Below are 24,914 nucleotides of genomic sequence, written 5' to 3' on the forward strand. Positions count from 1 at the left end.
CTGTATACCTGTATGTGGTGGTGGCAGCCAGCTGATGGAACAGAGTCTGCCGCCTTCCCTGCCTCCCTTCCTGCTGTGATGCCAGAAACCAAGCAGAACCAGCATGTCCCTGTGGGTCCAACAGCTCTGTTTCTTCCTGCAGAACCCAGGTTTTTCAGCATGGAAGAGACAGCCGTGGGCTTGGCCTGTGAGGAACAGGTTTGGTGGAAAGGGTGGAAAAGTTTCTCTGTTGGAGTTTGGTGTAGGTAGGATATACAGGGGCTAGGAACAAGAAAGAGAAAGTGATGTGAACAGCTGTAGGACATGGACTTTGAAAAGTGCTCTGGTTAAGACTTCAAGAGGTGGCTGAACAATAAGGCAGGCTTTGCTGAAAGCTGTGTTGAAGGATTTGAAGCAAGGAGAATGGTGTCCCTGTGTAATGCCTTTTAGGATTCTTTTACTTTCTTTGTGAGTGGTGAGCACGCTATATGGACTATCCTATTTGGAGGGGACTCAGAAGAGAGGAAGTTGGCATGAAATGGAATGGATGTATGAGTTCAGAATGGGTAGCTGCGTATGTGGGACACGGGACACTACCTCAGAAAAGTACTGAGCTACTGAGCCTGATCCAAGCAATTAGGGAACTGTTGCTTGAAGCAAGTTTGCATAGCAGAGTGGCCAGTGCTTTGCATTGTCCATAGCACTAGTGAACGCAGTTTCACTTTGAGACTTCATAAAAGCAACAGTTTGTTACTCCTTTTCTAACATTTTGATTATTATGCAAAATTATTGATCTTACAGTAGGTCTGCAACATCTATAACTGTATGTTAAAATGTCACGATATAGGAGATTGCTCTGCGGTGTTTGTTTTTGACTCCTCTAACAATGACTTACAGTGCACTCGTTCATTTTGCAATGACTTTGTTCTTCACAGGTGCTTGAATTGGTCCTTGAAAACTTTATTTATCCATGGTACAGGTATGAGCTTTACCTAAAAGTTAATATTTTTGAATAACGTAAATAAAGTAGTCGTTACTCAGAGGGTGGTGAGGCGCTGGCACAGCTGCCCAGAGAAGCTGTGGGTGCCCCATCCCTGGAGGTGCTCAAGGCCAGGTTGGATGGGGACCTGGGCAGCCTGAGCTGGTAGGGGACAGCCCTGCCCATTGCAGGGGGTTGGGGCTGGGTGGGCTTTAAGGTCCCTTCCAACCTGAGCCATTTCTGTGATAAGCAAACTGTTTATCAACATTCATTTCTCTTTAAAAAAAAATATAAGGCGCGCCTCTAAGCGCTACATATTCATCATTTTGTTGTCTCTTACGCAGGATAGAACAGGTCTGTTAATCATTTAGATATGGTAGAGATTATTCTGAAATTTGTATTTCATCCCAAAAACACATTTTTAGATTATGTATTTTTAAATATTAATTTTTGAAACTCTCACTTGAAAATTTGCACGACTTTGTTTTTATAAAGTTTTGAAGAAACTGAACTAAAATGATTTCCAGACTTAAGGCATTCTCATCTTTCACATCTCTTAAAAATATAATCTTAAAACACAGCTTTTTAAATATAAGAATTCTGCTTTTAATTAGTACAGAAAAGATGGTTTAACTACATATTTTAGCCCTTTTGTCGCAGACTGTCTGATGATTTGCTGAGATCTAAGGCTGTGAGTGCCTATGTTGAGCTGAACATGGTAGTATTGTGTAAATAACCTTGAAGTTAATATGTAAAGAAGAATTTATAGCTGTAATTATATAAATTATCTCCTCAGAGTACTTTGTACTCTGGAGAGTACTGTAGATACTCTTCAGAGAGTAGAAGATCTACTAGAATTATCTACGGAAGATACTGAAGATACTAAAAGAGATTAAAATTTTAACTGGTTATGCTGCTATTAATACGTTGTCAACATTCTTTTTCATTAGATTGAGAGGTCCAGTTCTGTGATAAAGACAATTTCTATGTTGTTTTGTTCTCCACTGTTCTTTGTCTGGTATCTAAAATTTCTGGACAGTCTTCTTTGCCTGATTGGTTTTTAATTATGGCTAGTGTCTGCTTGTGTCATAACTGTCTTTGTTGTGTGTTGAATACACTGAAGTATAAAACTCAGCTGCTTGTGCAGACAGCAGAGGGAGCTTGAGCACCATGTATTCACTGTGTTCAAGCTGGGAAATGCAAGGTTTTTAACTTTCAGGTACAGAAAAGCAGAGGGTGCTCTGAGTTTGATCAGGAAGAAACGTAACGAGACCATCTTCTGTGTTTCATAATTTGAAATTATATAGGTTTTTTTTTTTGTGACCGGTGGAAAGTCACTTCCACATTTTGCTTGTTTTTCACTTGCAAGGAGATAAGTGTTCCACGTGTTACCTGTGTATATCTCCAGTATCCAGGATGACTGTTGTGTGGAATACATCATACAGTTGGCATAGCATAGCTGGAATATGCGTGGCTGCAAGTACAGTGCAAAATACACTTGGTAGAGAACCAGCCAGCCTAGACTGTGTTACACCTTGCTTCCTGGTGAGCTGTCTTTGGTTTTAGATGGCTAAACCTCCGAATTTTCATCTGGCTCCATAAATTCACACCATACTGATCAGACCTAATGAGCTTCCCATGAACTGTGTAGTGAGAGTTCAGTGAGCTCTACTGCAATGGTATCCCTTTAATTCTTCAGGGAAAGAGCTTGGTCCTGAAAGGTTTACAGGTTTCAGCCCAGCAGTAGCAGTGTCATCTCTGGTCTCATTCTCTGTAGACATTCAGGTGGTTCTGTGCTTTCCTGTGCTTTCCAGCAGTTGTCATGCAGGTTAAAATTTAAAAGCAAACATCCCTGAACTGGGTTTAATTTCAAGGAATGAACATTAGTACTGAAAATCCCATGAACGCTAATGAAATAGGTTGTAACTAGGAAAATTGCTTGTTTGATATTTCTCAAAGTATATACACTGATTGTATCCTAGTATTTGTTTAGGTATTATTTTTCAACTGTAGGATACAATTATAAGTAATCCAAGTTTACGGAACTGCAGAACACCAGTTGGAGTCTGTTGCTTATGTAGCCTTGCTGCTTGTGTTGTTCAATACTACTACCTGAAGTCTTGCTTTTAACAACTTATTCTTGATTTTAAATAGGAGAGTTTAAAGTTGGAACGTGTCACTATGCTATTGCAGTTCTGACTCTCCAGATTCTAACCTACCTTACTGCATTTCTGTAACACGTTACTGTGAAAACCTTTGTTCCTTGACAGGGAATAAATAAGAGTTTTCACATTTGCAGATGCAAAGTTTTTGTTGAATTACCGAGTGCAGCCTGACAGATTACAATCTTTCGCAGTGCTTTTTATAAGAGTCAGTCCAATTTCATAAGGATAATTGACAAGCAGGAAAAAAAAACCACTTCAGTATTTGTATATGTTTTTTGTTTATCTGTAGACCCCATAAGACTTTGCATACACCAGCAGCTGGGTCTATCTCTTTAGAGTTATTTGACTCTGTAACTGTTTATAATTAACAGGCCGAGTCTTTTTCTTCTAGCAAATCTCTCCGTTATACTGACAGTTGGTTTTTTTAAAGCTTTTCCTTGAATACTGAGAAAATGCAGCCGACTTCTAAAATGCTTTTAAAATGTTATTTGGACCTTCCTGCATCTCACTGGAGATCAGGGGTTTTACAATTGCTTGACCTTTTAACCAGTCTTCAGTCCACTGATGATTAAAGGAATACCTCTGTTAACCTATGGCATTTCGTGAAAGTACGTGGTGTAAAGTGGTGTCCAAGTAGAATTAGCCAAAATACTGGCTATCCAAGTGTCGATAAACAAATTCTTGGTCCAAATTACCTCATGTATCTTATCTGACAAATATTAGTAATACAGTCATACAATTTGTTTGCTGATACTTTGGCTTCCTTACACAGTGTAGCTATTTGCGAGCCATATTGTTTCCAAAATGTGAGCTGCTGATCTTAAAACAAACCAAGCCTTCCCCTGCGGTATTTTTATCAACATACAATTAGCTATAGGAGGATCATTATTTTCCTCATGCCAAGCCACTTTCTTTGAGATGTCTTTTCTTGCAATTAGTTACATACTTTGACTGCTAGGTCACCAGTATCTGTAGCTAAGAGGTCACCTTCAATGTGCATTTGGATGCTAAGTAACCTAGGCTAATGTTGCTTTAAAAAATCTGATGCTTAATAGCATAAAATGATGTTATGGGCATAACTATTTGCTTTTCAGACATAGCTGTTGCTGCTTGCACTAATATTTTTTTTTTCTTACACAAATGAAGTTTGCAATTAATACATATGCAATCCCCCAAATGTTTCAGCCTACGTGTTATGCAAACTGAAATCTGTGATGTCTTTTACGTACGGTCATTAGCTGAAGCAGCGCGTAGCTTTCTTTGTTGTGTTACTGCTTACCTGTTATTGTGCACTTCTGTCAGTATCTTCACTCACACTGTAATGTCCACATATACTTAGATTTTGGTGGGCTATTATTTATTCCATTACATTTTGTGGAATGCCATTCTTAGTGTCTCTTCCACTCAAGTTAGTTGCAGTTTCTGCATCTAGGACTTAGTATTTCCCATTTTCATCCAGTTTCCCCTAAAAGACATAGAATTAAGTATTTTTTTCCATAATCAACTTCAAGTATTTTTAACATGATTTTTCACTGAGCATAATGTATGGCAGCAGATGGAAACTGGTAAGCCAGATTAAAAGTTTAGATGATGTTTTGACACAGTGACTTGGGAATGTATTTTAAGTTCTTTATTCCTTTTTTTCCAAGTAGGAACATTAAATAACTTCAGATGCTTCATGTGGCTGTAGGTTGAGATTCTTGTTTTGTTTTCTTTGTAGTTTCTTTATTGGAAATCTTGTAGTATATAGGGTTGTGGAGTATGCCAGAACTGGAAAATCCAGTTTTGTCTAGCTTAATTGTGGTAGGTGCTTGCAGTACTGTTACTCCAAAGAATTTACAAAGACTGCGTACCACTGAAATAGGAAACAACCCCTGTTTTCACATATGTGGAAGCTGAATTAGATTTCACGTGGTCAAAATCATACAAATCATAGAATGGTTTGGGTTGGAAGGTACTTCTAAGATCATCTTGTTCCAGCCCCCTTGCTATAGGCAGATAGTGTATTTGAGCAGGAATTGGCATATAATTCCAGTTTACACTCAGATATTTTTCTTAAGTCACTGCTGAGTGCACAGACGTAGTGGTAATGCTATGTATTTTGCTCAAGTAGAGGACTGCTCACTCTCTCCTCACACTCTGTAACTTCCAGTTAATGTCTGTTGATGTGCTGATGCTGGATGTTGTTATTCCAGTTTTTAGTATTTTTAGTATTTTAGTTTATTGTCGCATGTTGGATGAATCTAAATGTTTTTCTTATTCTTACACAACTTGTTTTGATAACGCTGCAGAAATATTACTGATGATGAATCCTCTGTGGATGAGCTGAGAGGCACGCTGCGTTTCTTTGCGTCTGTCTTAGTTCGGAGAATCCACAAGGTAAGGCCACTGAAAGGTATTAACACTCTTTCTCCATCTGCAGCTAGTTCTTTAATTCTTCAAATGATAATTCCAAAGTCGATTTTATGGGTCATACATCAGTTTCCATGTAATTTTTTTTTTGTGTTATCTGGTTCCTCCTTTTGGTGCTTATACCATTTCTAATTACAAACCATCTTGCAAGATTCTTGCAAATGGATGTCTTCTTGACTCTGGTGCAAGACGTTATTAAAACCTTGAGATGTTCTTTTAGCTGTCCTTCGGTGACTTAAGTGGAAAAATTTTTGAGAACTATTGAGAAAACTATTGGACAATGGTCTCATGGTTTCTCATTCCTTGGATTCTATAAATATGGAGGAGGTCCTTATGTAGTCTAAGAGGAACAGACTCTAAGTGAGTAGCTTACTGTAAGAATTAAAATAATACCATTCTTATGTAGTTGTTAAGAAACAGTCTGCAGACTACGTTCTAAACATTTAAGTAATTTGTTGGCTATGTTTAATGATTAACACATATACCCAGTATTCTTGTAAAGTGCTTCAAGACTGTTTTACAGATATGGCTTCAAAATTTCTGGCTGTTCTAAGCAAGAAGAGATGCTAACTCAGTTTCCAGGTTTATTCAGTGCTGGCCCCTCTGGAGCAGTTACTAGGAATGTGTCTTTCCCCCTCCTTAGTAACAGCATTATTTTCTGCACTACAAGTTGTATGTGCACTCTGTGATGACTGATGAACAGCCTGATTCTGCCCTTGTTATATATCAAATCCAGATGACTTTCTTGTTTTCTGGAATTCGAGTCTGTTGCTTTTAAAGTGAATCTGCGGGAAAATTAGGAAATGATCTGTGTAGTACAGACATTATGTAGAGATTTGAAAATGAAATAAATCTTCCAAAGTGAAAATCTAGAGCGAGGTCTTAAAATTTTGAGTACTAATGTATGCAGGTATTAACTTGCATTGTTTGTAGATCCACTGTTGGTTCAGAAAAATAGTTGTCTCCTCTGTTGATCTTTTAATGAAGTATTAGTTGTTATCTCAGATCAACTGTAGCGTCCTTTACTATCAAGTTAGAGTTCGAGCCTTAATTCATCATGTCTGTCTTTGTCAGTAGTAAAGTAATTAGATTTTGTGACCGATTAGACAATATATACAACAAAACAACAAAAACTCAAGCACGTGCAAGTACTAAGTGCTGTCATGGGAACTACTTGCTTTTGTTGGTGGTCTTTGCATAGAACTAGCCTTCATTTACAGTGATCTGGAAATCAGGCTGTATTAGTATAATTATTGCAATGGAAGAATCGTGTTCTTAAAAGTTGAAAATAAATGTTAGCAGTATTGTTTATAGCATTTAGTTCTACATGATGTTGTATGCTTTGCACACAAGAATGAGCACAGTGTCCGTTTATCTAGAGAGAATTCATTGGTTGTTTCTGAAGGATTCCTTTCACGGTTACAATGGGGACATGAAAGCAAATTAATGTGTTTGATAGTTGTTGCCTTTAAGACTTTTTGGGGAAGAAACTGGAATAATTCTGTTTTTATTTTGAAACTGTTATTTAGGTGGATATTCCAACCGTAGTAACAAAGAAGATGCTGAAGGCAGCAATGAAACATATAGAAGTGATAGCCAAAGCCAGGCAGAAAGGTACTGTAAAGATTTAATGGGTTGTCAGTTTCAAACTGCAAGTATAAAAGTTTATTTCTGCATGTTTGTTAATATGTTTGCTAAATTTTTTTTTATCATTGCTGCCTTCTGTTTAAAAACAAACAAACAACAACCATCCAAAAAGATCCTGTCACATTTTTATTCTGGAGGCGGAGGTTGCAAAGACAATTAAAGGAAAATGGTGTGATACAAAAAATCTCTCAGCTTTGAATTCGGACGTACTTGTATCCCCATAATTTTGAAGTACTAAACTTCTTTATCTGTATGGTGAACCAGAGTGTGTTTTTGTCTGTTCTGAGCAACCAGGATCATTTAGCAGTGCTTCTTGAAGATTTCCTTTTGTGTTCTATCTAAGCAATTACAAATGGAAAGAGTTGCATGTCTGTGTTCTGAAGTATAGCTGTAACTTTCATAGCTTGAATGAGTTCGCATCTAACACTGATTTTGTATCTGCATGTTAACGTGATGAAGTTGTTCATTACGTTGAAAAGATATAATTATGCTTATAAACAACGGATAGGTCTTTGAAAAGTAGCATCTTTTGTTCAGGTCCAAATACAAACATTTTCACAAGCCTGGCGTAAAAATTACAAAAATCCTCTATGTTGAAGGAATATTTGAAAAATATCACGCTTAATGTTATCTTTACTTTTTTCACTGGCTGTGTTCCACAGCACTGTATTTACTAAATGTGGTTTCATTCAGCTTTTAAGCATAGTTGTTTACTTTCAGTGCAGTCGTGAACTTTCCTCCCTTCCCTCAGAACATCTGCATGATATCCAAATATATATACTGTTATTTGAACTTTGGAAATTCTTACTGATCGTGTGAGTAGTGGGTACGAATGAGAGCGTGATCAAATTAGATGTTTTTCATTGCACAGAAGAAAATTTGAGATACTGGATTATCTTGCAGCGCTGTTACGTCAAATTTCTTATTTCCTCTGATTTCTACAAAGAAGCTGGAAACGCTTTTCTCCGTCGGCAGAGACCTGGGTTTTAAATGTACGGCATTGAAAATGAAACCATTTTTTTCAGTGGTTAGATGCAAAAAAGTTCTGAGGCCAGATCTGTAGCAGACACCTCTGCTATTCATTACCTGTTGCTGCCAGACTGTGTGTTCCTCCTCTCTGCCTTTAGTGATGCCAACTAGGCAGACTTACCAGGCAGTACACGTTCCCACATCCCCCATATAATCTGTTACAACAGAATAGTTGGAAGAGACCTACAGATATCACCAAGACCAACTCACTGTTCTTAGTTGTGCAAGATAAGCTAGCAGGCTTCTGTACTAAATTCAATATGCTGAGAACAAGCTTTAGCCTTGCAGATAACAGGAATGTATTCTGTGTTTACCCCAGTATGTTTATTGGCATGAATGTGTGGTGGATTGTTCGCACAACTAGGTGCAAGTTATTGCAGCTCAGTTCTTGTTTTTTGGAGTAACTTGGAGGAATATAACGTTGTTGCTGCTAATTAGTATCTATAGTTTTTAACCTGGTAAAGCAGAGAGATCTGCTCTTTCAACTCCAAACAGGTATTTATGAGGCGAAGTTCTTGCAGATCTCATGCTTGTTCTGGTTTGATTAATGCTGTTTTTATATGGGCTAATATATGTTCCTTCATGTTTATTTCTAAATGTTCTAAAGAGGAAAATGCATATAACGGGATTGAACAAATGTTTAAGTTTACATTAATCTTGAGTTGTACTGTTTGCAAGGCAGTATGTAGAAGCCCAGTAAAATGAAGACCAAAAAGGAGGTCAGGAAAAAGCAAACAGAGGTATCCTTTGGACAATGCAGGTTTTTTTTTTTTTTTTTTTTGAAGAATGAAAATGTTGAGTTCTTCAATAGTTAGGAATGAAAAAGTCATTGAGGAAATCATGCAAACTGCAATCATTTAGTGAGGGAATTCATATTTTTATGGGATTTTCATTTTAATATAGCTGGACTCCAAAATCTAAGGCAAGGTTCTTTTTAAAGTTACAACATCGTGTTCCTTTGGCAGTTGTACATGTACTGAAAGTATTAATTTTTAGCTCAAATGAAAAGCAATCACCACTTATTTCGCAATAACAAAAAGCAGCAACTTGTGACTTATTTTTCCCTTCTTCCAGTTAAAAATGCAGAATTTTTACAGCAAGCTGCTTTAGAAGAGTACGGGCCAGAACTCCACGTTGCTTTGAGAAGCCGAAGAGATGAACTTCACTACTTAAGAAAACTTACTGAACTTCTTTTTCCTTATATTTTGCCCCCCAAATCAACAGAATGCAGGTATAAAAAGTATTTCAAGTTATTTTCTTTAAAGTATACACATACAATATAGTACTATAATTTTAGGGACAACAGAATGAGTTCCAAAGTAGTCATCCTTCTCTCCTTATCCCTTTGCTTGCATGTTCGAGGCCAGTGCTAGCCTTTTGCTTGAATTTTTTGATCAGTCTTGGAAGTATTACAACATACTTAAAATGTATTTTTAAATACTAAAATATTTCCCAGTACAATATAATGTTATTAGTGACTTTATTCCCTTAAAAATTGTCATTTAATATGGGTACTGATTTTCTTACCCATTTTATTTTTTTTATTTTCAGATCCCTTGCGCTTCTTATAAGAGAAATTCTGCCTGGTTCTGTTTTCCTTCCATCTATGGATTTCTTAGCTGATCCTGTAAGACTTTAAAACACATAAATAGTCTTCTTTTATTTAATATTACTGTTTTCATCCTAAGCGTATTGTGATAAAGCAAATGACACTCCATAGTTTGCTTGCTGCCGGCTTTGACTGGTTAAAGAGAAGGAAACTTTGTGGCCAATGTCTTTGCTCGTTACAACTGATAAGGGCAGGTAGCGACAGGACAAGGGGAAATGGCTTTAAACTGGAAGAGGGTAGATTTAGACTAGGTATTAGGAAGAAATTCTCTACTGTGGGGGTGGTGAGACACTGGAACAGGTTGCCCAGTGAAGCTGTGGATGCCCCCTCCCTGGAAGCATTCAAGGCCAGGCTGGGTGGGGCTGTGAGCAACCTGGTCTAGAGGGAGGTGTCCCTGCCTACAGCAGGGGGTTGGAGCTAGATGGTCTTAAGGCTTGCTTCCAAACTATTATGTGATTCGTGCATGCTTAACTGACTGAACTGATTAAAATACAGCATTAGCATGATCTCTTAATGTATTTTTAGTGAAGGACTACAATTTCTGTCAAATGGGAAAATGCTGTGTTAGTATAAACACCTTCAAACTAATTTAACTACATTTACACAAGAGCTCAATTGCTTGAGCTCTAGCTATATGCATCTTCATAGTAGTTTAAGTAAGCCAGCCTTTTAGCAGCTGTATTAAAACTAATTACTTTGCCCTTAATTCTGTAAATTAGAAGACATTTATTTATAAAGGTGGAATACTGCCATCTTTGATTTTCATACAATTGTAGTAGTTTGGGTTGGAAAGGACCTTTAAGTTCATGTAGTTCCACCCCCCTGCTATAGGCAGGGATGCCTCCCTATAGACCAGGTTGCTCAAAGCCCCATCCAGCCTGGCCTTGAATACTTCCAGGGAGGGGGCACCCACAACCTCTCTGGGCAACCTGTTCCAGTGTCTCACCACCCCCACAGTAAGTAACTTCTTCCTAGTATCTAGTCTAAATCTACCCTCTTCCAATTTAAAGCCATTTCCCCTCATCCTGTTGCGACATGCCCTTACAAAAAGTCCCTCCCGAGCTTTCCTGTAGGCCTCCTTCAGGTACTGGAAGGCTGCAGTAAGGTGCCCCCGGAACCTTCTCTTCTCCAGGCTGAAGAGCCCCAGCTCTCTGTCTGTCCCCATAGGGGAGGTGCTCCAGCCCTCTGATCATCTTCTGCTGTACTTACAAATGTATCTGCAAACTATTAGCAGAAGGTACTGCAGCTTTGGAAGTATTAGTAGTTACTCTGTGCTATCAGCAAAAATACCTTGTAGATCTTTCCTCCACTAAATGAAGAATGTTTCTGTGGAAGTCTTGTAGGAAATTCCCTGACTTGTAAATAAGATATATATTTCAAGTATTAATGTGATAGTAACACAGTAGTGAAAAAATTTTCATCTAGTTTGTTGAGCTTCTTTAATATTAAATTTGTATGGTGTTTTCTTGCAGGACACCGTCAACCATTTGCTGCTCATCTTCATTGATGATAGTCCAGTAAGTACCTACAAAGCTAAAACCAGAGTAATTTATTCTCCTTTTGAAGAAGCTCTCTTACCCAATTGTCTTCTCTCATTTTTTTTTTTTCCTGCAGCCTGAGAAAGCAACTGAACCTTCTTCTTCATTGGTTCCATTCCTTCAGAAATTTGCAGAGCCAAGAAATAAAAAGCCGTCTGTAAGTAAAGGCAACATTTATTTGCTTTCCTGTTTTGACTAATTGTTTTACTTTACCTGCTGTTTTTGTTCTACAGCTCTTTGCTTTATTTATGTTCTCACTAGAAGTTTGAAATTGACTGCTTTTTTAATTTCCTGTGAAGGTTCTGAAACTGGAGTTAAAGGAGATCCGAGATCAGCAAGATCTTTTATTTCGATTTATGAACTTCTTGAAACAGGAAGGGGCAGTCCATGTGCTGCAGTTCTGCCTGACTGTAGGTAAGATTGCATATATATTTACTGAGGTGTATTTGATGATCTTATAAGGTTTAACTATGTGTATGTTTAAGTGAATATTCAGTCTCAGAGCGAGGCAGCATTGTTGAGAAAGAGATTACATTTCAGGGTCTGTGTTCGTTCACTTAAGTACTGATTCTTGAATGCTAATCTTGGTAACGTTGGTGTCAGTGTGGGCTTTAGGTCTTAATTGTGTTTCTGTTTATTGATAAAGGTTGTACATTTACAAATAAAATATTCCTGTAAGAAAAAATTTCTAGCCACAGATGCAATGTGCAGCTGCATCTTTTAAATATGTGGTTACTGAGGTATTTCTAAAATGAGCTCTACATAATGAAAAGATTCTCATGTTTAGACTCTAAAGCTTCTGTAAAGAGCAAAAAAATAGCAGGAACAGTAAAGCTGGTGAAACCTCCTTCTATTCAATAATCTTGGCTATAATGTACGTATTTGTTTTTACTATTACATGAGTGTTATCTGAAAAGCATCTTGCTTTCCAATCATAAGGTTTTCTGTGAAATTTCTGTAATTCAGAGTGGTTAATGTGGTTTTTTTTGGTCTACTAGTGGTTAATTATTGGCTTACCAATGTAATGCTTTTTTGTTGTTTGTTTTTTTCTTTTTTTGTAATCAAATATTTCTGTGTTGCATAGGAAATAATGGTTCTGTCTTGGTATCCCAAGCCCTTATGTACCTCAGCAAGATGTTTCCTTTTTTTTTTTAAATTAGACTTTATCTCTGAAATACTTCATGAGTAATTAATTACTGTATAAAAGTAATATAAGGAATCTGTATGCATGCACTTTCTTTGGACTCAGTATCCTTCAAACATGTTGACTTTTTGTCAGGAAAAACTCCTTCTCCTCACCGAAAAAGAACAAAGTGATTGCCAGTTTAATGCTGGTGCTAAGTGTAGAGCGATGTCTAAGCCAATACAATTCTCTAGAGATGCTTTATCTAGCAGGAAGATTACTCAAACTGGCTGTAGCCAGTGGTCAATTTTTTTTTTTTTTAGTAAACTTTGATATTTTCTTATTTCTAATCCTCTTTTGCATTTTTAAAGATCATGAGCGTGTATATTAGCTTTTAAAACAGAGGGCAAGATGTAGGTTTCTCAGGTTATGCCATCTAAGTACGTGCCATAGGTGGTTTTTTACGTGGTAGAAATGTTTTAACGCTTTGGACAAAATCAGCGTGAAGAAACAGAGAGGGATCTTGGAAGACTTACTCAGAAGAAGGTTATTTCTGTCAATTAATTGAAAAATGAAGTGAACACTACTGTGTCTTCCCTTCTTTCTGGATAGTTTTCGTACTATTAATATGATGAGTAATAAATCAAGCAGGAATTGCACAATAATTGTGTTGAATATATGTATATATTTTGTGTTGAATATATATAATATATATAGCCAGAGGAAGTTCATTTTCAAGTTGTCCTGATATTAAAGATAGTATTGAGAAATATTAAGATAGGATGGAATTTAGGAATGAAATAGCAACAGAATAAATAGATGACTAGTTTAAGGGGCTGTTCAGGCCGTTCATGGATTCATGGATTTATCTTCACTGTGATGAGGAATAATTAGTTTTAATGCAATATATTTTTAGGAATAATTCTATAAACAAATTTGAATTTTAATAAGAATGCAGCTACCTTGACATTTTGAGATGTCTTCTGTTTGATTTAAAGATTTATGAATAACTGTATCTGCTGGAAATTGAGTTGATTTTTTTGTGCTGCTACTTGTTTGCCAAGTTCATCAACAAATGCATTTTTTTCCTTAATCCTCAGAGGAATTTAATGACCGAATTTTGCGACCAGAACTATCAGATACTGAGAAGATGGCTCTTCATGAGGAAGTCCAGAAAATTTACAAAACCTATTGTCTGGATGAAAGTATTGACAAAATTAGATTTGACCCCTTTATTGTGGAAGAGATTCAAAGAAGTAAGTTTGAATTTGAAAAGAATAATTTAACACTGGAAGACAGAATTATGTAATAAAGTGAAGACTAATCTAAACATGATCTCAATCTTCCATTGTAGCTGTTAAGACATGTTAACCCCTTACTATGCTGCACTTACACCATGCTTTATCAGTTTATTTCTATTTTTTTTTCTGTTGGACTTGTATTAGCTTGCAAAGCTGATTTTTTTTTTTTATTAATTTTCGGTAGTTGCTGAAGGTCCTTATGAAGATGTTGTGAAACTTCAAACTATGAGATGTCTTTTTGAAGCTTATGAGCACGTACTTTCTCTCCTTGAGAACGTTTTTACTCCTATGTTCTGTCATAGTGATGAGGTAAGTCTGAAAGATTTTAAGAGTAATCCTAAAGCACTATTGTTGTTTTGTTGTTGTTTTTTTAGGATTCACTATGAGCTGCATGCTTGTGTAGCTGAGAAATACATCTTCATTTTTCACTTTGGGCTCAGCTCTGACATCTAACTGATCTCAGAAAACTAAATTTATTCTGGTTCAACACAACATCAACAGAATAAAAAAGAAAAAATGTATTTTTGATGTAATAACTTCTGTGTAGCACTGCTACTACAAAATCCCACTCCCTCCTCCACTTCTTTTATAATTGCAGGTTTGGTGCAGCAGTTATCTTCTTGATAGATGTAAAATACTATTTAGAATATATTTACTAGCTAAAATTCAGTGGTACTTAAAGTTACAAAGATTTTACTTAAGTACCTTCAATGTTACTCATTCCAGCATCTGAAAATCAAGAGTATGTTCTCCAGAAGACCATTCAAAGCAATTTACTAGGCGTTTAAGATTGTTCAATGATTAGTGAAGAAAACTGGGCTCTGAATGCAAGTTTGTATAAATAATTTCATCGCACTAGCCACACAGCTGCTTAAAGCCTTCTAATAGACAACAGTTTAAACACAGAATTTGAGTCTGAGTTCTCATCCCCTTTGTAGTTTGCGTGTATGAATCAGACTGCATGCTAAGCTTCTCACATTTATCTGAGGCAGAATATGTTGACTTATCCTAGAATCAGATACTTACATTATTTATGTTCTGCTTCGTAAAGTGTATCTCTCAAAAATGGTATTGATGGTCACTTCCCAATAATAGCTGTAATGTTTCAAGTGCTTGATTTTAAACAAGGTGGATACATGGATTATACTGCTTAGTTTTCGTCTTTAGTTTTAGCTTTTATTTTTTCCTGTTTGTTTTAATCACAGGACTGTGTAACTAAAATAAGTAGTCCTGGGAGCAAGTATTGCAAATTAGGTCAGTCCCTTTCTAGAAGAATGTTGTAGCTGCTAGATTTTTGTCAGCTTTCCCGTTATTCCTGGTCTTTCTTAATGAATTTTACAATGTTATTGCGTAGTAGCCCTTACGTCTTAGCTAGCCCAGTGCTTTATTCAATATTTTATTTCTCTGTTGTAGTACTTCAGACATCTTTTAAGAGGAGCAGAGTCACCAACACGCAATTCGAAATTTAACAGGTATATTTAGTAGTATGTTTAATTTTTTTCTTTGTTTTTCAATTGAAAGCCTCAAGTTATTTAACTGGAAGTTTTGCTACTGCTTAATATTAATTTATCTAAATTTTTAGTGGTACTTATCTTAAAATGAGAAATTGCATGCTGAAGGAGTAAGCAAAATGACATAGGCTGTATCTTTGTTTTGAAGTGTTTTACAGAAAATAATTTAAAATGTGATTTAGACTTGAACATTTTGGAAGAGGGAAGGGAAAAATAAGTATACAAGTGAGAACAAAATAAGGAAGTCAGCATTTTACTTCCAAGCAGTAAGTGACTGTGCATTTGAATGCAGTTGTGTTGAGAAATGCTGTATCACCTTCAGTTCTTAAAAGGATTCGTGTAACCAACTTGGTCATGAATTTGCTTTAGTTGTGACAAGAAAGGTTTGCTATTCCTCCTGGGTCAAATGTGTTTTTATGTCCCCCAACTATCCTCATTCATTGTAGAAATGTAGTGTCAGAAGCCTTGTTTCTGGGTTTGGGCTATATAGTTGCTTACCAACTTCAGGCTCCAAAAGCCTGCAAAGAAGAGTAGGCATCTGTTGTGGTGTGAATGGGAGCTCTTCCACTGTGGTGTTGGGGCAAGTAAGCTTGAGAGCTCTTCCTTTCTTGTATTTTCTGCTATTCTGGATAGCTCAGTCATGGAAAAGCCCAGTTCAGAATTAATTTTACATTCTAACCAAAAGAAGGAAACCTTCATTAAGACATTCTTTAATTTGGGTTGCGTTTCTTTCTTGGGAGTGAAATAAGATCCACAGTACTGTAGAAAATACTTGTGTTTGTCATCTTAGATTACCTTCTAGGGGAGTAATAGCAAATTATTTAACTTCTTCTACACACACACCTAGCAGCAGCCCTCTTGACTCGTAGTCTACTATGAATTTTATATAACATGAGATCCCTTTCTTCTCTGCTAACATTCAGTTTTTCTCTTGTTTCTCAGTCTGTGACATCTATATGTGTAGTCTTTGTAGATCTTGTGGATACAAGATTCAAGCTTAGGAGTAGCGCCTTCTCAGACTGGTGGTGACAACTTCTGTTCCTTAGCATAGAAGCATACGAGGCATCTTGTCCATACTGTGTTTCTCCCCTATGTGATATTTCATTGGGAAATCTGACCTTAAACCACCCTCCAGCTTTTCTTGGATATGGCTACAGGATTTCATTCAGACCTAAAAATCTGTCTTCTGGTATCTTCTCCAAAGTGATCCATGTCAAGAGTGAAAGTATTCTGTCACACACATCCTAAATCTAGTCTAATTATGGAAATATTTGGAATACCTTCTTGGTGCTTGCCTTTCCAAAACAGGAGGAGTGAAATTACAGGCAATCTCTACCTAGAGTTTTTGAAATAAATCTCTGGCTATGAAGTAACCAAATTATTCTGTTTGGGGAAGGGCTGTCACACTTCTTAGGGTTCAAGCAGCATTACTGAAAATGTATCTGTTTGACATTTTAAAATGATTTGAATGCCCTAAGTAAATACAGTGGTTTGTGATAAGAGATACTGTTTGTTCCCAAAGTGGTGCTTAAGTGAATATTCCCATGAAACAAAGATCCTATGTGAAAGTAGTTTGCTCATTGCTTTCGAGTTTCCCTCTGCAGACTCTGCTATGGGTAGTCACTGCCAGAAAAGATAGAGATTACTGGTGAAATTACTCCAGATGCACATTATCCATATGCACATACCTCATCATGCCTTTTCTTCCCTCTTCTAGCATTAGTTCCAGTTGAGAGAAATTGCAGGCAAAGTGATGAGTTTTGTTTCCCACGTCTTTGATTTGAAGTTTTGCTAGAGGCACTGTGCATGTATTGCATTGATGCAGTTGGCTAAAAAGTCTGAGATCAAGTAGTAGATCTGAAATCCCAGTGGAATGAAAATGCGTTGAAAGATTTCAGTTATTGAAAGACAAGGAAGTTATTTTTATAGAGCAATTTCTAGAGAGTAAAGTGAGAAAGTAGGAAGAGGAGACTATCAATGTGTAATCTCTGTTTTTAATCACTTTTAATAACTGTACAAAGCAATCGTAACTTGTACAGTCAGGCAAACGATATCCAGTGAAAACTGCTAAGGTAAGAAATGGGAAGTCACAAATATTTCTGGAGTGCCAAGAATTCGTGCAGGATATCTTGATGACCAGGAGTTCAACTCTGTCATTGGTATTTTCCACCAACTAGTTAGTGTATGTGTCTATACTTCCCAGACTTCTGGGTAGGTATATACCTGCTTTGGTTTTCTGCACATCTTGAATGTACAAAAGAATAGAATAAGATAAAAAGATCAAAGGTCATCTAATTCAGCTGCCTGACCTCTTCGGGACTAACCAGTGTTAATGTTAAGGAGCGCATTGTCCAAACATCTTGAACGCTGACAGGCATGTGGCATCTGCTACCTCTCGAGGAAGCCTGTTCCAGCGTTTGACCACACTCACAATAAATACATTTCTACTTATATGTAGTCTGAGAAGAAGCATCCCAATTTCTCATCACTGGGTGAGCGATAAAATTAAAACATTTTTGAAATGTAAGTCCAAGTAGAAGATATTACAAATTTTGAGGAGTGGTTAGGAAAAAAACCCACAGAATTAAGCAACTCTATATGATATAATAGTTTCTGTTAGTCATCGTCTGTTCCAATTCGCTAGGATATGTTTCCATTTTTTGCAGTTATCTTGCACTGTGTTTTATCATGGTGCCTTAGAAAGCAGTACCTATTGTAAAACAAAATCTGAAACTTGAGTATTTTAATCCCATAAACTATGATATTTGTAAAATCATCAAATCATTAAGGTTGGAAAGGACCACTAGATCATCTAGTCCAACCATTGGCCCTTCCCCACCATGCTCACTAACTGTGTTCCTCAGGGCCATGTCTACAAGTATTTTAGCACCTCCAGGGACACTGAATCCACCACCTCCATGGGTAAGCTGATGCTTGTCGCATCAGTTTGTCTAGAATTCAGTAGCTCCAGTGAGATAAAAATGCATCGTGTGCAGTGACTGTATTTAGGGTCAATTCGCTTAAACATTTCAGCAAGAATTAACACGTTGATAACTGAGGGATTGGTTCCATGTACCAAAAAGAAAAAAAAGGCCAAATGAATTAGAGTCCTACATGGCTTTTTAACACAGGTAACAGAAGTTTGGTACTTGCTTGGCACTGCGGTTAACTTTAACAATGAAAACCAGCATAAGCAGCTACTGATTTAAAGAAAATCATTCTTTAAAATGAATTTTAAAGAAAATTTTAATAATTGGAATTTTAAATTCAAAAGTCATTGTGCTGATGACGTGTGCAGGCACTGTTCTCATTTCACTCTGTAAGGATTTCAGGTCAGAAACTGTATTCTACCATAGTTGTGTTTAATCTGTAGTGATGGCCAAGCCTATTCAGTTTTGTTGGGATAGGTCTGTTGAGTTTTCTTTTGTTGTCATTGTTTTCTTTGAACATTATTTTCACCTGGGCTCTGAGATAATTTGTGTGCCTGTTGTTGCAGAAGTAGCCTGAGTTTGGATGACTTCCGGTAAGTCTATCTAACACTCGATAAATGTTGTGTGTTAGTTACGCTGCATCTATCATGACTGCATCACACAGCCTTTATAAAAGCAATTAATCATCCATTTTACTTTTTAAAACGTGCCCTCTTTAGACTAAACATTTGTCCCCATGTTTTCTTCACAAGCATTTAGAAAATGCTTAATTACTAATTTTCACGAGTTTGCAGTATATTAATCTTCTTTGCTGTTAACTATTTGTCTGTTGTTGTTAGTTTTGGAATGCATTTCTTAACTTGAAGCATTTTTTGTCTGTGATTGCTGGCTCCTCTGAAGCTTTCCATAATTTTATTTACTCCATATTTCCAGATCATGTTTGAGGTTTCATCCACTTAACTGCTTGTTTTACCTGGCACAGCTATGTTCAGTAGGATCATTGCCTGGCACTGCATACACACATAATGATTTTATAAGTATTATCATATTTAAAGTCAAGCACAATTCCCCAAATTAATCCTCTATGCAGCCCTTCTTTTGACTGCTAGAGGCTTGATTACAACATATCCCATTCTTTTAATAATTTTCTTTGTTCATGCTCCAGGTTGTCTGTTGTCACTTGTTATGCCTTAGTTGCTATTCAGTGATTTTTCTCATTGTTTATGCTTCTTTTAATACATTCTATCCAAACTCAGAATCTTTTCATCAGGGACTTTTCCTGGAATTTGTCAGCATGGTCATCAGTATTTTATGTATTACTCTTGCTATTCACGAGGGAGCATTAGCAACTTCATTTTACAGATTAGGAATCAAGTTGACGGAAACTTTTAATCTTTTATGTGCCAGTTCAGTGCACAGAGTTACAATTTGCTAGTGTGCTGAGCAATTAATAACATTTATAACTCGCTCTGATTTTACAGCAGCTCTGTGCACTCGGTGTTTCTACTAATCAGATGTATGGATTTTAGTCAGCCGAAGGAAGATGGTACTCTGATTTCATATACATGTAAAAATCCAGCTTGTCTGATGGCTATGACTTGAGAGGTTCACAGCAGCATTCTTCACCTGCATAGCCCAGACTGGCCACTTTAGAGGATTGATCCTGTGGGAAAATTATTTTGCAACCTTCCATCATTAAAGAGTGCCACCGTGCAGGTTGGCACTAATGCAAACTTTGTTCCATAATTCCTAGCTCTGGGGTGATTAGCAGTTAGAATTTTTAACGTTACACGGGTGTGAATTCTGGAGCTTTTAAAAAAATAAAAATAAAATCCAACCTACTGTCATCACATCATTAATCAGGGATGTTGGAACTTAGAGAATCTCCCGCCCAGAGCCCTGCCAAGAAAATAACCAGATTGATGGTCTAGCAATGCTGTTATGTGGATCAGCACTAGAGGGAGTGGGATATTTTCCCAGTGAAAGTTTTCTGTATTTGTTGACAGTAACAGATCGGCAAGTCTTGGTGGACTTCATTTATGTTCCAGACTGGCCACCACCTCTCCTCTTTCTTCTTCCTTGCATTGAACCTGGCCATATCCTAGCCCCATTTCTTCCCTTTCACCTAGCCTGTGAATCCATGAATCTCCATCCTGACTCTGGGGTCTCTTAAATCTTGCTAGCTTCAAAAGTTTGACCGTCCTGTTATCTCTCCATCTACTAACTTCCCTAGATTTTGTCCATGCTGATCTTACCTATTTTATCTGGCTCATGCTCTGTTTAAGTATTTGGCCAAACCGGTACTATGTTGTCACCTTTGTGTTCTTTGCTGTGTGTCTGTGTAGCCTATAAATCACCAGTTTGTGTTCTTAATTTGTACCTATCACTGTGAAGATAATCCTATCCTAGTCCGTCACTGTATAACTGCTCCAGCGTAGTTCTTGCCCTGCAGTCATGAGGCATGTGCCCTACCTGTGACAGGTGTAGCTGTGTTATGCCTACTGCTACATCATTATCAGAGTGAAAACATACCTTCGCCAGTCTGAACTTGGGACACTCTACCAAGTCTGCGAACTGGTGCAAAGTAATATTCATGATCTTGTCTACTGCAAAAGTTTTGAGCAAGAATAAAAACGTCTTTGAAAATCAAGCCAGAGGTCTAAAGAATTAGCCTTCTAGGAAAACTGTCTAACTGTGAATATGGTTTGTATTTTGTTATTCTTGTGTTTAAGGTCTTGAACAAGATTCAGATCTCAAATGTGAAAAAAGTTCAGCTCAGTAACGTGTAGAAGTTGTTTAAAGTTGAGTAAGATTGTTCAACCATGTGTTTGTGCTGCAGTCAGGCAACCTTTGGTTAACAGACATGGGAAAGATAGCTGTTGCCTGTCTGTGTTGGAGCTGATAGTAGTGAGATAGAAAAAGCAAAACCTATGAAAGAACAGTGAATTATTTATGTTATTTTTGTCACGTACTCAGCCTGTGTATAAATTATAAAGTGAGAAGATTGTTTCTCTTAGTAACATGCAGGTGCTTTGAGTCAGCAGTTGGTGATGTCAGCATGGTTTTATGAGGGATGAAGATGCTTTACCTGTGAACTACTGTTTTTTTTCTTTTAAAGGAAAAAAATACATAGAATATTTTTGGTCATGTAAAATATAAATTGTCTTTTGAATCTTAATAATATCTATAAAGTTATTTTGAGTCCTTGATTCTGCAGTTCACTGCATTGGTTTTCAACTTGCCTGTTAGCTGCCTGTACTGAATTGCTGTAAATAACTTCAGGTTGATTGGTTCTGTACTTAACATTTTTCTTTCCAGAATTAGTCATGACTTGCTTTTCTTCTTAAGAAATAGTCTTTGGTGTCAAGTCTTGTAAGGGCATAAGAATGCTATAAAAACTGTTCTCAGTATGGAGTGCTATTCCTGCCCAGACTATCTTTCTTTTTCCATAATGTGTTTCTTACTGGATGATTTATCACGAGTTCCTTTATTTCTTAAGATGACTTTAATTCTTCATCTTTCAGTCAGACTGACTCTTCAAGCCAAGATTTTTCAGTTGCATCTGTTTTGTCTCATGCTCAGTCTTGTTCCTTGCACGCTCTTTCTGTCTGTCCCTAATGCTTGAAAGTCAAGATCTTACATGTTTGTAAAAATCTGGGATGTTTATGTAAAAAAGTGCATATAACTACGCCATTTATGGTACTTGGCAACAGTAGACAAATGTTTGAATTAGAATACGTGGAAAAGGACAAGAGTTAGTGACCTTCTTGGTGTGCGTGCATGTATGAATACCAGAGTTTCTGCTGTCAAAACAAAATTGTTTTACATAGTTAATTGTTTATTCTATGGACTGCATTACTGTGATACTATTATTAGTGTGTTAATGTTAGTTCATGGGTAAGCATATGACAAATCCGAATTTCTTGCAAGTGTAATCAAGAAATTCAAGTTTTCCCTAAATGAATTTTAACTTAAGTGGAATTGTAGATATATATTGTAGATATGTTGACTATGTATGTTTTGCATTTTTCTCTTAATCTGCAAATTATGTGCAATAGCCTGCTGAGCTGTTGTGTAGTACGCCCTATAGCGTGAACTCTGGCTTCTGTAATCCTAGGACCACACAGAAAAGAGGAGAATCATTTGGCATCAGCAGAATAGGCAACAAAATAAAAGGTGTATTCAAGAGTTCTGCAATGGAAGGAGCTATGCTGCCTAATTATAATTTAAATGAAGGAGAAGATGACTTTGTGAGTAAAAGATTTATGTTTTTCTTTAGACCTTATGTTAGTTGTGTTTTTTTTCCCTCTCTTTAAGTTAAGTTTATTTTTTTCTGCTGTCTTACTTCACTGCATTCCATGATCAACTTAATCAGAAGCCAGCAACTTAGCCTGAGTTTTCCTGTAGTCATTCATAAGCTGAGGCGACATCCCCAGTTACTGTACGTTTGAACTGATTCCTTAGGTAGAGAGAAATACTGAATGTAGTATTGTCATACGCTTATGTAAGCAATGTATTTTTCTCTAAAAACTTTCTGTGCCATTTTATAGTTCTGGATAATAAGGTATTCATGGGATGTGACTTTTTACTCTGAAGTTTGCCCCAAGGCCATAAAAGCTTACGTTACTGGAGAAATTGCTATGAAGCTGGACTGCGTTGCGTTGTCTTTTCTCAAGATCATGAGCCAGTAGTCGTTTCTTATTTGTCTTGTGTGTGTCTCTTGGCTAATGTTTTCTTTCACGCTAAACAGCAGCAAATAGAGCCAGTGGTGGAATTACTGTTTGAGACATTGGTTTCTGAAGAATAGTTGCAGGACAAATGGAAAATCTTTAAAAAAAAATAAAATAAAATAAAAATGGGAGGATTGGTCAGCTGTTGATAGCTATGGTTTTTTTACAGCATGCCTATCAATTCAATCTTTTATACCTATTCCTCACCAAATGAGACATGTAAGCATTTATCACCTTTATAAACTGCCAGCTCATTTACCACAGCCTAAAGACAAGTGCAAGTGTAAATACAAAGTTACATAATTCACCTTGCTTTGAATTGCTTTCAGAAGAGAATGGGAAAGAATCAGCGACTTAGAACACTAAATAGTTGGTTGGGTTTTTTTCTTTAAATGGAGAATTGTCTACAGTCTAAATCTTCATATAAGTCGTGTCTTTAAACTGCTGCAATTGATTTACTGGACAGTTAAGTTCTTGTTGATGTCACTTATCTTCTCTCTCTTGGGAGGCCAGATTATGATGAAAATGGGTTAATTTTCCAGCATCACTCTTGTGGTTTAAGCCAGGAAGCAGCTAAGCACAGCTTTTCGTTCACTCCCCTGACTCTCAGTGGGATGAGAGAGAGAATCAGTAGGGGGGATGTAGTGGAACTCGGAGGTTGAGATAAAAAGCTATTTTCTGAGGCAGAAAAGAGAGAGAGGAATAACAGTAATGATAAGATCTATGTGTGTGCATGTATATTTACAACACAAGTGATGCACAATGCAATTACTCGTCACCCACTGAGTGATGCTCAACCATTCCCCGAGCAGTGGCTACCCCCAGCCAACTCCCCACAGTTCTCAAGCTTTTTCATGTGATGTGAAAACGTTGATGTGTTATCAATATTGTTTTTCTTCTAAAGCCAAAATGTAGCATCATCCCAGACACTATGAAGGTGATCGACTCTGTCCCTGCTGAAACCAGGACAGTCACTTTCATAGCCTCCACTAGCTAAAGGATGTGGAAGTGTAATTCCCACATGGTAGGGGGGAATTAATAGTTGAGGTATAGTTGAAGTATAATTGGAGCAATTGTGCAAGAGAAGGAATGTGGTTTTGTATCAGAGCACAAGAATTGAACTTGTGAGAAGTTCCTGAGTTCAGTGAGAGACAGTCTGTGTAGAGTCTTATCCTTACTGAGGTAAGTTTTCAGATTGACAGAAAGGTTTTATCTTTGGCAAGAACAGAGAGTTTTAAGTACAGCATTGTCTCTAATTTCTTTGTTAAATAAATTCAGGAGAAAGGAGGATACTACACTTACTAAAAATATTTGAGACAAACTTTGGGAAATACCTCAGACCCTTCATTTGTGTGAATGGGAAGAAGAAAAGGGAAGGAAAGCACTGAACTGCTGCAAGGTTACTATGCTTCCAGTGTGCTGGACAGGCCTATGGCTTCATTTCCTGAGTGAATACTGAATATAAACAATAAATAGTTTAATACAAGTTAATAAACTACACCTCAGCTCTTACTGTGACATTCCTAGCAGGCGTCACAGAGTCAGAGGGAGAGCTGTCCCAGTCTAAACATGAGTGCTTAAGACAGCATAATTGTGGGATAGTAGCAGTGCAGTGCGCAGGCTTAGCAACTTTTGATTAGCATATGTGTGAAAGAAATGGAAGTTGTTTCCTCCCACTGAGTTTGATCTTGATTTGATATTTAAATATTTGGTGATATCATAAGCCAGGTGGATTCAAGGTTGATAGAAGGTAAAGAACGATAGTGAAATGGTGTTCTAAGCATTGTGTTCTGACAAAAATTGAAATGTCTGTAACTTCTTCATTTTATCCTTTTCTATCTTTTTTTTAAAAAAAATTATTTTGATTACAGTTGAGAGCCTGCAGGAGAAAATCATGTAATGTAAGGAAACCACATACGGATTGAAATGAATTAGCAGATTTTTGAGGCTCTGCAGTTTTG

At 37.0% G+C, this 24,914-nt stretch overlaps 1 protein-coding gene across 4 annotated transcripts in view; it reads left to right on the forward strand.

The window, feature by feature from the left end:
- The window catches only part of SNX14 (sorting nexin 14), a 52,294-nt gene that overhangs the window by 9,198 nt on the left and 18,182 nt on the right, over nt 1–24,914 (forward strand). For 3 of the 4 annotated variants that reach the window (XM_021393006.1, XM_021393004.1, XM_021393007.1), the window contains exons 5-17: nt 915–958; nt 5,415–5,502; nt 7,065–7,149; nt 9,286–9,442; nt 9,763–9,838; nt 11,293–11,337; nt 11,435–11,515; nt 11,658–11,772; nt 13,582–13,737; nt 13,967–14,091; nt 15,196–15,254; nt 18,790–18,816; nt 22,341–22,473. In XM_021393006.1, coding sequence (XP_021248681.1) covers nt 915–958; nt 5,415–5,502; nt 7,065–7,149; nt 9,286–9,442; nt 9,763–9,838; nt 11,293–11,337; nt 11,435–11,515; nt 11,658–11,772; nt 13,582–13,737; nt 13,967–14,091; nt 15,196–15,254; nt 18,790–18,816; nt 22,341–22,473 — 1,191 coding nt within the window. The remainder of the gene's footprint in view (nt 1–914; nt 959–5,414; nt 5,503–7,064; nt 7,150–9,285; nt 9,443–9,762; nt 9,839–11,292; nt 11,338–11,434; nt 11,516–11,657; nt 11,773–13,581; nt 13,738–13,966; nt 14,092–15,195; nt 15,255–18,789; nt 18,817–22,340; nt 22,474–24,914) is intronic. The other variant, XM_021393005.1, reaches the window with a different exon arrangement.

Source organism: Numida meleagris, chromosome 3, assembly GCF_002078875.1.
Source record: "Numida meleagris isolate 19003 breed g44 Domestic line chromosome 3, NumMel1.0, whole genome shotgun sequence".
Lineage (NCBI taxonomy): Eukaryota > Metazoa > Chordata > Aves > Galliformes > Numididae > Numida > Numida meleagris.